This window comes from Aulonocara sp. 'chitande type north' Nkhata Bay, linkage group LG8 (assembly GCF_057382095.1).
Source record: "Aulonocara sp. 'chitande type north' Nkhata Bay isolate Kocher_YH1m ecotype deep benthic linkage group LG8, A_spYH_male_GT1.1, whole genome shotgun sequence".
NCBI classification, from domain to species: domain Eukaryota; kingdom Metazoa; phylum Chordata; class Actinopteri; order Cichliformes; family Cichlidae; genus Aulonocara; species Aulonocara sp. 'chitande type north' Nkhata Bay.
Window position 1 is genome coordinate 1,608,010 of NC_141351.1, and position 12,433 is coordinate 1,620,442.

The window sequence follows — 12,433 nt, forward strand, 5'->3', positions numbered from 1 at the left end:
TAAGCTAAAGGTAATAGCACAGTGTGTAAATGGAAAAGATCCTAACAGACAGTGAGGACTGGGATTAATCACATCTGTCTTTATACATGTGTGTCTGACAAGAGATAAAACACATGACGTATATCTAAGTTTTACTCAGAGCGACTTTGATGAATGCACTTTATTCTTTCTTTCATCTGCAGTGCTACTGACCACTGCAGTATACAGGTCAGACTGTGACTGCAGACCCAGAGCTTAAGCAAAAACCTGTAGCTCTAAAGCTCAGTGATACTTAATGCACATCTACTGTGTTTGGGTGCTTCTTATCCAGGTGTGTGTCGTCCTTGAATTGTTAGCTTATTGCTGCAAACAGAGCATTTCTGGACAGTAAACAATCCTCAGCATCCAAATTGCTCCCAGATAAATGGACCACAGAGCGAAGCCTGGCCTCTGGCTGAACTCTGGATCCAGGTCGCGGAGGGAGGTACAGCAAGCCTTTGATCAGCGAAGCACCTCATAGCTCACTTACACTCATGTGGTCAACTGACTGCAGGTCAGGTCCAATAATACCAGCTTATAAATTATATCAGTGATATGACTGTCATCATGTAGTTACACTGAAGTTCTGCTCTTTTCTTTGTGAGTTATTGTCCCGATAAGGTTGATTTGAAATACCTTACATTATTGGACCGCATAACGGTTGGATGGATTATAGACAACACTGACTGTAGTTACCTTGAAGTGTGTAGACCTAAACATAACATTATCTGAGGATCAGTGGGATTCCTTTCAATTTAGGAGGAAACGCACACAAAGAAACAAAGTATCCCGTCTGAGCCGCATGACCCACATGCACCATCATCAAAGAAGAAAACCACCGAGCTTTTTGTGTCTTTGCTGACAGACCCAGCTGCTACATGTGAAACTACTGAGAGAGACAGGAACCAGCCAGCTGAAAGAGCCACCATGGTCTAGGTCACAGAGTTGTATATCATCCGTGATGGGCAAGTTACATAAAAATGGTAATCAGTTACTCTGCAGTAGCCATCATCAAAAGTACAGCCTTACATTACTTCATATCATTTGACTATCTTTTAATATCCACACACGCCATAGATAGTATACATTAATATAAAGGTGCACAACATGACAGCTCCCCAAAAGAGGTCAAACATCTTGTGATGCTCCCCTACTGGCAGGCTGCAGTACATGCCCCCGCTGTCACATTTAATACTTTGTTTTACTTGGCTGATAGTGACCTACAGCTGTTTTCATGTGATCAGGCAGGGGATCAATAGGGTCCATGGCCCTCTTAGGGACACTCCCAATAGGGCTTAAAAATCTGGGACTCTCCATAAACTGAGAGGTGAAACAGACACTTTTCTTTCTCAGCTCCATAGACTACCATGATCTTCACAGACACTTTGTTTTACTGTTTTTCATTATTGATATCATTTAATATTAGTAATTAATTCCATAAAGAATGATGTCAGTGAGTTTAAGGGGAACTCTGGAGTTGCTACCTGGCTCCAGTTCAGTAGTTTGGAGTTGTATTGATCTCCTCATAAAACTCTTTGCTTTAAATCTTCAAATCTTCCAATGTTTTCTAAGTGGTTGTAATTGATCCTTCAGCAGTACCTTAAATCAGTGAGCAAGCAAATGAAACTCCCTGTTTTAGTCTCCTCAGGCTTTCTGATGCTTGTCTGTGTTTGCATTCCACTGAAATGTATGTGTGAGCTTGTGAGAAGAAGAGGAAAAACTACACATTTAGCTACTCACAGCTTAAACTTTAAGAATGATACTAATCCTGAAACATGGAAAATCTTAAAGTAAATTAAAAAAAACTTGAAAAGCACATACACTATGTGTCACAAATGATCCTATACACTCTGATGCCCCCTGCTGAATGAAGGACCCTCTTTTCTAGAGGTGTGGGCCTGGAACAAGGAAGAGCCCTGCATCATGGTGGAAGAAAGTGCCAGAAAGAAAACTAACCGGGAGAGATTAAATAACACAAAGTCTGCAAAAAATGAATAAGCAAAGATTAAGTGAAGAAGGAAAACATGTAGTGCCAGAGAAAAAGAGGCATTTTTCTTACATGTGCCAGGGGTCTGTTGTGGAGAGCAATGGTGGGTCTATACTGGTGGAAGTCAGTCTGGATCACACACACTCTCTTTTCCATCCTCACAGCTCACAGACGCACATGCTGTCTTCACCCAAGCAGGTTCTGGGTAGATAGTGAAGAATGTGTGTGTGCTCTCTTGAAGCTGTGGGAGTGTGTGTGAGAGTGCTATGCATGCTACCTGACCCTGAGGGAGGGAGGGAGGGAGGAAGGGAGGGAGATGACGAGCAAGCAAAAAACAAGCTTGAACACCCCCACGCCGCTCTAAACCCTGATTCCACACATGCACACATTTCTCCTCTTTGCTCAAAGCGACGCCACCTTCTGACAAAGGCATAACAAAAGAAGACAGACTGGCAGCTTTTACCGCAACAATGTAGCACACACATACTACAGAGTGGCTCATTTGCAACCAAACTGTGTTGTGCATGTGACATTATTATTTTCTGTTTTTAAAATAACAAATACTGAATTTTAATGGTGAAAAAACCCATGCCAGAAGTTGTAAATTAAAGTTGTAACAATACCATGAAAAAGCAGCGTCACATTGTAAGGAATGCATGCACAATGCTTTTTGTATTTTTTGGATTATTGCAGGAAAAAAGTTAAAAGTAAAAATTTCTGGTACTCACACAAGTAATTCACAAACTTCAGGCTATGACTGAACTTACACTAGCATTTCATATTCTCATTTATCTGCTAATTGGAAGTCTCTAGGACCTGCAATAGCTTCATAATTCATGCATATATTTTATTATTACTTATTTATTAATTAAACTACTTTAATAACTTAATAAATACCCCCTGTGTATTTTTGTGTGTGTGTCATTTGCTGGATAAAGATCTGTTGCACCTATTGGCTGGAGGCAGGAGGAAATCATGCACAAAATGATATGTTTACCTTGCAACACAGGGAAAATGACAGCAGTGGGTAATTTATCTTGTTTCATCTTGTGGGCATGAAAAGAACAGATCCCCGAAGTTTTTAATCAAGCTGGCAGGGAAACTTGGGATTTTTTAGAGGCTTATTGTCTATTGTTTGGCTTATGGCTTGACTCACAGTCAAGTGGATGTCAGCATGCATGCAAAGCTCAAGAAATTGATCCTGTGCTCATAAAAAAATATACTTTATGTCACAGTGAATTTATTTTTTACCTTTATAAAGAGTAAAAAGTCACATTTCTGTTTGTTTTTACATTTATATTAGTGGAAATACTAATATATTCTGACTGAATCCAACAACAATGTGTAATGACAAGCCTGAAGACAATGATCATTAACTCTTGAGCTCTGCTAAGCTAAAGATTTTAGCATCTTCCAGCTTGTTTGGTTTATATGGTGCTCAACTTTGTCTAACTCATGCTTCCAACTTTACCTGCTCCAAATGATTGGTTCTGGATGTGTTTATTCAGTGAATAGTACAGTATTTTCCCCTGAGGGTGGCTGGCTACCCTTAGAGATAGGGTGAAGAGTTCAGTCATTCCAGGGGGGCTCAGAGTAGAGCCGCTATTCCTCCACATCAAAAAGAGTCAGGTTAGGTGTTCAGGCCATATCCTATCATAAAGAGGCTATCAGGATAGACCCAGAGCACACTGGTGAGATTATATCTCTTGGCTGTCCAGGGAATGCCTCGGAGTTGACTCACTGTTCAATTCTTCCAACCAGCATTTGACTGACCAAGTTCAGCAACATGGCGTTTGCATTTTGGAGAAAAGCATGGGAACACGTTTGTGGTGGGTGGAAATTCCTCTCTGTTTATTTCTGTCTTAAGTCAGTCTCTATTGCATATGCAGACAGGGACATTTGTGGGACCATACATTACGCTTTAGCTGACAACTTGTAGGTTTGCTGCTTCTCAAATGAGGCAAATGGCTTCCTGTGTCCGAGATTAAGAAATTTTAAAGATGACAATATGGGCATTATATTGTCTAGTTATTAATTCTTCATTTATCCAAATTTCACTTCCAAGAGAGACCTGGCATCATGGCAGTAAACGTCAAAACAGATTTAGCATTTAACAAGATCATACATTACCGTGACAAGGAAGAAAGACTTTTCTATGTGCAGGATGATCCAAGATGACTCAAGCAACAACTCATTGTTTTTCTGCAACTATCGTGCTAACTAGCTAGCTACCTTTTCTCAAGCAAAGTTCCACAAAGAAGCACAAATATTTGATGAGCACAAACTATTTTTAACCAATTTTATAGAAAAAGGAGTAGGAAATACTATTTTTACATGTTTTCATTCATGTCCCATTTTGACAAACCGTGGTTTTCCAATGTCAAAATGTGATAAACATCTTTGAGGTATGTACAAGATTCCTAGTCTCCTAGTGGTAAGGAAAGAGACTGGTGCAAGTAAACAATTAGTATGTGGTTGAGTTAGAAATGTTTAGTGTTTTGCTGAATGGTGTTTCAGAAGCTTTTCTTTTACAACAGTTTGCTACACATTCGACACATTTATCACATTCACTGAGATCTAAATTGTTAAATATCACTTATCAAATAAAACAAACCTTCTACTGACTGTTTGCAGGAATCCGCCTTGGATTTACATAACTTCACTACATAATGAGGAAGTGAGACAGCCTGTTGTAAGGGCGGCTGTAGCTCAGGAAGTTGGGCAGGTTATCTACTATTTGGAAGGTTGGTGGTTTGATCCTTGGCGGCTCCGGTCTGCATGCCAAATATCATTGGGCAAGAGACGCATACATGTGAACGGCAGATCGAGTTCAGCAGAAAAAAGTGATTGTGTGAACGAGGCAAGTTGTATAAAGTGCCTTAAAGTCTCACCGGTAGAGTAGAAAAGTGCCACATAAGCACCAGGCCATTTGCTATTACCTAAGCGTTCTGATCCAAAGCTTTTAGATGAGCACTTGTTTGTGTTGTGCTGTGTTGTTGAGCTAATCTGTGGCAGAGATTAAAGAGTATAAATAAGAGCTGTTTCGGAAAGATGTAGTAAGATGCACAGCCAAACAAGTGAAAGTCTACTACCTGAACATCACAGCACCAAAAAATATGTTAAATCCATGCTAACACACTGTGAGCTTTGCACATTTATCTTTATTTACATTTGCAAAGATAATTAGGGGATGTAATCCGACTCATCTGCCTTACTTTGGGCTAAGTTCATAAATAAATAAGGCACACAGTTGCTTGTGTTTAAACAGAAAAGCAAAGAGGGCCTTAAAATGTAGCAAAAAATACTTTTCCATGAAACAGGAGGATAATCACTAGCTTTACCTGTTAATTGCAGTAATCCAGCTGCACTCTATGACATGTAATTATAGTTTGATTTGTTCTGTATCTACCCACTTGCTATAAAAGAAGCAGGTTCTTATTCCAGGCTTTTTGACAGATCTCAGATCAGCGAGTGCTTACTGGAATCAAGAAAAGAGGTGAAGTACAAAAGGCTGAGTCTGATCTGGAATCAGAGTAAAGAGGTGGCACTTCTGCTCTTAAAGTCTTGCTCTGGTTTGTTTATAGCAGGTCATCTGCCTGTGCATGACGCATGTTTATGGAATTTTATTAATTAAAGGTTTGAGTCGGCTGCTGAATCTTGACACAAAGATTACAACTCTGGCAGGGAAACAAGAAGAGGCCCCTTGTTTTAAACTGTGTCTGTTCATCCAGAGACACTTCACACATTTTGTGGTCTCAGTTCACAAACACAATAAAGGGATCAGACTAGAAACCATTAAAGTGGGACACTGGATTTAATCTGTGTGGGTAAATGTGTGTTGCACATGGAAACAGATTTAGTGCACAAAATCACAGGAACCACAGGATACAGCTAGCCTGGCTCCATTCAAAGCTTTTAACATTAAGTAATAGTGATAGTCAATTTATAAAGGATTGTTACTATTGGTGTCGATGGGTACGATCACCGTGTAGTATTAGCATTTTGGTCGCCACCATGTAAAGTAAGTAAGTAAAGTAAAATTTTATTTGTATAGCACCTTTCAAGACAAAAATCACAAAGTGCTTCGCAGAAAAACGAAAACATAAAAGCAGAAATCAACCAAAAGCAAGTTTAAAAAGATGGGTTTTTAGCTGTTTTTTAAATGAAACCACTGAGTCCACAGATCTCAGGCTTAAAGGAAGGGAGCTCCAGAGTCTGGGGGCTACAGCTACAAACGCTCTATCGCCTTTCGTTTTCAGCCTTGTATGTTGGACGACCAGCAAGCCCTGATCACATGACCTCAGGGACCTGCTGGGGATGTATTGATGTAAAAGATCTCTGCTATAGGTTGGTGCTTGTCCATGCAGAGCCCTGAATGTCAAAGTCAAAATCTTGAAGTGGATTCTGAATTTTATGGGGAGCCGGTGCAACTGGATCCGCAGGTGTAACGTGGGAGGATTTAGAAGATTTGGTCAGAAGCTTTGCGGCAGCGTCCTGAACAACTTGCAAATGACCCACAGAGGCTTTACTTAAACAAGTGAACAAAGAATTGCAATAATCCAAACGAGATGAAACAAATGCATGGATGACCATTTCTAGTTCTGAGCGTGAAACAACAGGACTCAGCTTAGCAATATTTTTTAAATGATAAAAACAGGAGCAAACCAATAAATTTGCATGAGTGTCCAAAGTCAGAGCTGAGTCAAAAGTTACACCAAGGTTCCTGAAGGTTGTTGGCTTTTTGGAGCCTGAAGTTAGCGTATCTGAATAGAGGGTTGAGTGTTAAAACTACTTTGTACACCCACCGTTGTCACTTCTGTTTTTTAATATGAAAACCTGAGACGAGGTGTTTATGGTACGATGTTCTTCGTGAGACAAAGCTGGTTTAATGTGATCGTAGCTCAGCAGATGATGCAACAGATCAGAGGAAATTAATTCTGTACTGTCCTTTAGTCACTTTACAGCTTAACCTCTCTCTGCTTTGAAGGCCAGCCATCCCCAACCTTTTTTGCACCACGGTTCTTGTCCGACAATATTTTCATGGACGGATAAATACAACAAGACCAAACCAAAAAAAAAGAAAATGTATTCATAACTAGTGCTGTCAGTGTCAATCTCGTTAAAATGACATTAACGCCATAACTGCATTAACGCGGCAAATCTCCGTTAGCAAGTTAGCGCAGATCAACCCGTGCGTGGGGCTGCATGGTGACGGCGTCAACGCGTTAGCGTGGTTAGCTCATTAACGCATTAGCGCCGTGCACGCACGGTCGATCCAACTTCTTTTCTTCTTCTCAGAATACTGGGGGAAAAAAAATTAAAAATTGTGGCCCTAATCGTCTTCCGTATCCGTAGATTTTAGTCTATGGCCTGTCAAATTTTAAAAATATTTATGGTTAATGAGTTTCAAAATGTGTAGAAAAACTTAATACGGGTTCATATTTATAACATTAACTTTCTTTCCTCCCTTTTTGCTTCTTCCATTTGACTTTTCATGTTTTTGGGGAAAAAAAGGACAAACCAGAGCACACACAACATTCACCCTAATATTTCCTCCTGCAAGGCCTGAACTACCAGGCTGCTTTCTTTTGCAACTATGCTTCCAGAAATGTTGGAAAGCCCACACAGAAGATTTCATTTACATCCTGGCTTATCTGGACCCTATACACATTCAGTAAATTTCATATAACTGTACATATTTCTGTTTCAAATTGTTTTAGAGTCCAGCATTTTTGTAAACAGGATCACTTAAAAAAATAAATAAAAATGCCTGATACAGTAGTGCTGAATGTCACCTATACTTTTACTACTTCTTTCAAGGCTACAAACCTCAATTCACATTGTTCCACATTCTTGGATTTTTAAGCAATATAAAAATAAAAAGCATCAGCTTTAAAAGGTCATTTAGGAGTCTGACCTATTACTCTCCTCAATAACATTCTCAAAGTCACCAAAATGTGGTGTCCTATTGAATCCTGACATCCTGGAGTAACAAATTAAAAAAGACTGAGCACATCAAATCAAAGAAACAGTGCATGGTCTCAATTTCTGCTGGTAGGTTGACTGATGGCTTTAAATTTATGACTTACTCATAATAGCAACTATATAAAGTTAGGAGATCAGACAAGCTGACGGCACCTCAATCCTCTGATCCTCAGGGATCAGATGGGATCTAAAAAAGACAAGACACTCAGGTTTGAACAAACAGTTATCTTTTTCACACCAGCAAAAAGTCGTCCTTGTTAATATTTTAGCTGCCTGAAGCTATGATTCACAAACCAAATCTGAAAGCTCTCTGCATCCAAATATGAAGCATTAACATTACACAGCAACATATAGCATATATGCATTTTTAATTTCCATGCCTTTGATCTGAGACAACTTAAAAGTTCACAAACGTTACTTGAAACCAGTGACTTGGTGTGACTTTTGCAGGTATGTAAATAAAGACAATCCAGGTTTTATGACAATAATGCTGTTTGAGATGAAAGGACAGCGACCACTTTCATTTTGGTAAGTTTTGTGGGAGCAGAAAATATGAGCTCATATCACCCCTCCCCAACCTTTTGTGGTAAACTTATTATCCCGGTGCAAATGTGCCATAGCCTCTAAGAAATGTGCAGCTCTTTACTGACATCAAGTGGTTAAAATGACAGATGTGTACCTTCTTATAAATATTCAAATTTAAATATTCAGTACTTGGTCAAGTCTCCTTTAGCAGGAATTACTGCGTCGTTGTGGTTCGTTATGGCGAGCTGCCATCAGCTCTTTCTGCATCTCTTTGTTTGGGGCCTTTTCGTCGTGACAATACTCCATGGGGATGGGGTTCAGGTCAGGTGAGGCAGTTGGCCAGTTCCATACAGTATTAATGTGGTCAGCGAACCATTTGGTCCTGCAGTAGTTTTAGCATTGCAGCCAGATACTGATTACTTTTGTTCAGCTGGATTCACTATCACACAGATGCACACATGAAGAGCTCTCAAAGCTCCTACTAAGCTGCTGTGTTGACTTTGGACTTCACAAAACAGAAGATCAACCACTGCCAACAGCTACCGATGACTTTACAGACTGTGGAAACAGATTTCCAACATCTTGAATTCTGTACCTCTTGACTCAAACCCTTCATCTGAAAATAAAATCCAAGCTCTACTCATCTGAAAAAGTTGGGTCTAATCCGAGCTGAGAGGGATGATTTTATTCCACTAGATGTCACTGTTGGACTGAGAACATCTTATTAGGCTGTTCACAACTTATTTTCATATAAATGCCAAATGACATGTAAATATCAGACTTCTGGTAATTTAACCATTTGTTAATACTAGCATGAAACACAGAATGCTTCTGATTGGTCAGGTCTGCTTCACCGGTATTACTTTTGAATTTGGTTCATTAAATTTCTCCATCCTCTGGAGGGAGGTCAGACCTCCTCTTGTGTAAACCATGTCTAACGAGGCCCAAAACCACCAGAGAGAACCAATTTTTATTTAATTGAATTCAGTCTACAATGTTTTACAGTTTATTTTCTAACCACATTTTTCAGGCTTCTGTTCTCTCCTTTACGGCAAATTTTCCTCAAAATGATGAGATCATAAATAGGATTCTGTTTACAAGAATATACATGGCAGTATCTATGAAATCTTTGCTGTGCAAAAGGAACAACGTCTAAAAGACTTTCAAACTACGTGTGACCAGAGTGAAGTCAGTCCGTAAACAATTAGCCTAAAATAAGTAGAAAGGAATGGCACTTTAGGGCTACTAAACCAAACACTGCTTCACTACTCTCCTCGATACACAACCACGTTCTTGTCGGTCTCATGAATCTTGATCTCATAGAGCAGGCCGGGCGGGAGAACCTTCACCATGTTGTCCCAGATGTAAACAGCCACGTTCTCTGTTGTGCTACGTGGGCAGATGAAAAAGAAGTTTCAGTGAGGAAAAAAATAAATAAATAAAATAAATCTGTAATAAGACCGGTGACAATAGCCTGAAAGGGTACACACCTGACAACAGTAGTAAAATATGGAACATCCTTATCCAGGTTTTTATGGTCCAGTGGAATCATGATTACTTCCTGCAGGGGAAGCACTGGTTTTAATTTAAAATGTTTCAATATACTGTACACCAACTGGGCAGTTAGTTACCAACTTCACAGTTTGTTCCATACAAAGCTAATGTATGTCATCCTAAATGTTCTGTGTAAAACTAACAAATGCCAATTTTAGTCTGCATGTTGTAGAAGTAGTGCACAAACCAACTTAACATAATAAAAACTGTCTATAAACGGTTAATATTTACAACAGTTAAAACCTCAGAAAACTATACAATAATAATTTTAATTAGCACATAAGTAATTGAGTTATTTACTGTCAAATTGTTAATAAAAACTGAAAAATTAAATTAATCTTTGCATCCAAAACAGCTTTTATCAAGCTAAACAGTCCAAAACAAGTCTGTTTTTTTGAGTAAAAATTAGCCAGTTTTTAAATTCCATTAAGGGAAAAAAAGTTACCTCAATACATTTCTTCAAGTCAGTCAGATTCATGACCATACCAGTTTTAGCATCAATCTGAAAACATATACAGAAAACACACTTGTTCCTGAAACAGGTTTTCCTATTTATTACTAGGGTGACATGGATTCCTCACATAAATGTTGCAGATACCTTTCCATGCACGGTTACCTCCACTGTGGAGAGAAACGAGAGCGATGAATGAAGAGCATTACACTCCTAATATAGTTCGTTTAAGGGAAGGAGTGTGACAAACCTTTGTAGTTGTGTCCGTGACCGTTGGGATTGTTGCACTTTCCGTACACTTCTTTATTCTCCTCATCACTCAGGTGAATGCTGAATGAGATGTGAAGGAATAGTCAGGAAAGCCTTTTGGCCAAGATAGTCAAAAGCTCTTTAATGTGCATTTCTAACAGTCATGTAGTATAAAGAGATGACAAAAAGTATTTTGATTTTTAACAGTGTAACTGCCACATTATGTAGGTGTATACCAGGTAATGTGTTATTGCTTAACAACAACAACAGAATTGTACACCAAACAATATAGTAAAAGACATTTATTAGCACAGCATAAACTGTTGATCTAGATCAGGGCCCGAGGGCCGGTGTCCTGCAGGTTTTAGATCTCACCCTGGGTCAACACACCTGAATCAAATGATTAGTTCATTCCCAGGCCTCTGTAGAACTTCAAAACATGTTGAGATAATTTAGCCATTTAAATCAGCTGGACACATCTAAAACCTGCAGGACACCGGCCCTCGAGGCCTGGAGTTTTGACACCTGTGATCTAGATCTAATTAAGTCGTCTCCAATTAATCTTTGGATAGGCTCGTTTTCGACAGCGCCCACTGCACGTAAATGCAGCATGAGTGGATATTCACGCGAATCTTTCTCTGAGTTTAAGCAGAATGTGGCAAGCAACAAACGCTTTAATCCGCTAAAGAGCAAGAACACGGGTGTCAGTGACTTCCCCCTGCTCCAAACAATCCACATCACACTTATTCAGTATCCTAATCATCGCGCTTCACTTCTCCACGATCCTCCATCCACGACACACGGGATTTTACTCGCTCTTGTAAAAACACACTTCAGTACACGTCAAACGCAAACCCTGCGCCACCAGGTGAAAGCTACTTTCATTCGGCGCACTTCTGTGTGAGTGCTTTAAGAAGGTGTTTGAAATAAACCCGCTTTCGGGACGACTCTCTATCAGCCCGCTCCCTCCCTAACGGAGGAGGGATGGAGGCGATGTACCTGTGAAGACGGTGACAAGCGCTGAAGCTCTCGATTCTGCTTATGTATCCGATGCGCTCCGCTGTGCTACTCTGAGCAGATGACCCTGCCATGATGTCACGGCACAAACACAAAGGGGGCGGCTTATATCAGCTGATAAACCGGAAGGAGAAGGTATAAAACCGTGACTCAAGCTGTAAGGTCATTGGCGCAAATCAGGGGCGTTATTATAAGTCACATGATCTACATAAGCAACAAAAACCCTCAGGTGAAATTTGGAAGACCATGAATACATAAATACTCATCAATATAACACATTTTAATGCTGTAGATGCACATAAATAGATGATTACACGTGAAGGTCTTATCAGCAGGTAGTACCAGGTGTCCAACTTATATGCACGACACTGTATTTTTATCCATAGTCTTCTTATCCTGCTTACACATTGTGATTGATTTACAAAAGTCAATATACGTGAGTCACTGGAAACAAAAAAAGAGTGGTGCTGATCTATGGGTGCATCCTTTCGGATACGTAAATATTATTAATAGAGCAGCTGCTGCAATAAGTTATTATATTATCAACAGTTATTTGAATAGAAAAAGTGCAATGGACATCATGAAAACATGAAACCTAATGTTATATAACACTTTACAACACAAACAAGACTCTTTCCCCCACATTT

At 39.6% G+C, this 12,433-nt stretch overlaps 2 protein-coding genes across 2 annotated transcripts in view; both read right to left on the reverse strand.

The window, feature by feature from the left end:
* LOC147322797 (putative uncharacterized protein MYH16) overlaps positions 1 to 2,211 on the reverse strand; it is a 60,025-nt gene extending 57,814 nt beyond the window's left edge. Inside the window, exon 1 of the mRNA XM_086304972.1 lies at positions 2,078 to 2,211. Coding sequence (XP_086161098.1) covers positions 2,078 to 2,161 — 84 coding nt within the window. The 5' untranslated portion in view covers positions 2,162 to 2,211. The remainder of the gene's footprint in view (positions 1 to 2,077) is intronic.
* A 5,738-nt stretch (positions 2,212 to 7,949) lies between these two features.
* Positions 7,950 to 11,901, reverse strand: pts (6-pyruvoyltetrahydropterin synthase). Its single transcript, XM_086304973.1, has 6 exons — positions 11,769 to 11,901; positions 10,771 to 10,850; positions 10,668 to 10,690; positions 10,515 to 10,571; positions 10,006 to 10,076; positions 7,950 to 9,904 (listed from the first exon to the last, which is right to left on the reverse strand). Exons 1-6 carry the CDS (start codon positions 11,858 to 11,860, stop codon positions 9,781 to 9,783), a joined length of 447 nt encoding a protein of 148 aa, XP_086161099.1. The 5' UTR covers positions 11,861 to 11,901; the 3' UTR covers positions 7,950 to 9,780.
* Between the last annotated feature and the right edge of the window lie 532 nt (positions 11,902 to 12,433).

What these genes read in the sequence shown, in the direction of transcription:
- pts (XM_086304973.1), bottom strand. Translation starts at nt 11,860, where the DNA reads ATGGCAGGGTCATCTGCTCAGAGTAGCACAGCGGAGCGCATCGGATAC. An exon ending in TCACGGACACAACTACAAAG is followed by an intron (nt 10,691 to 10,770) that starts GTTTGTCACACT and finishes TTCTCTCCACAG; the next exon opens with TGGAGGTAACCGTGCATGGA. An exon ending in AGGTAACCGTGCATGGAAAG is followed by an intron (nt 10,572 to 10,667) that starts GTATCTGCAACA and finishes ATATGTTTTCAG; the next exon opens with ATTGATGCTAAAACTGGTAT.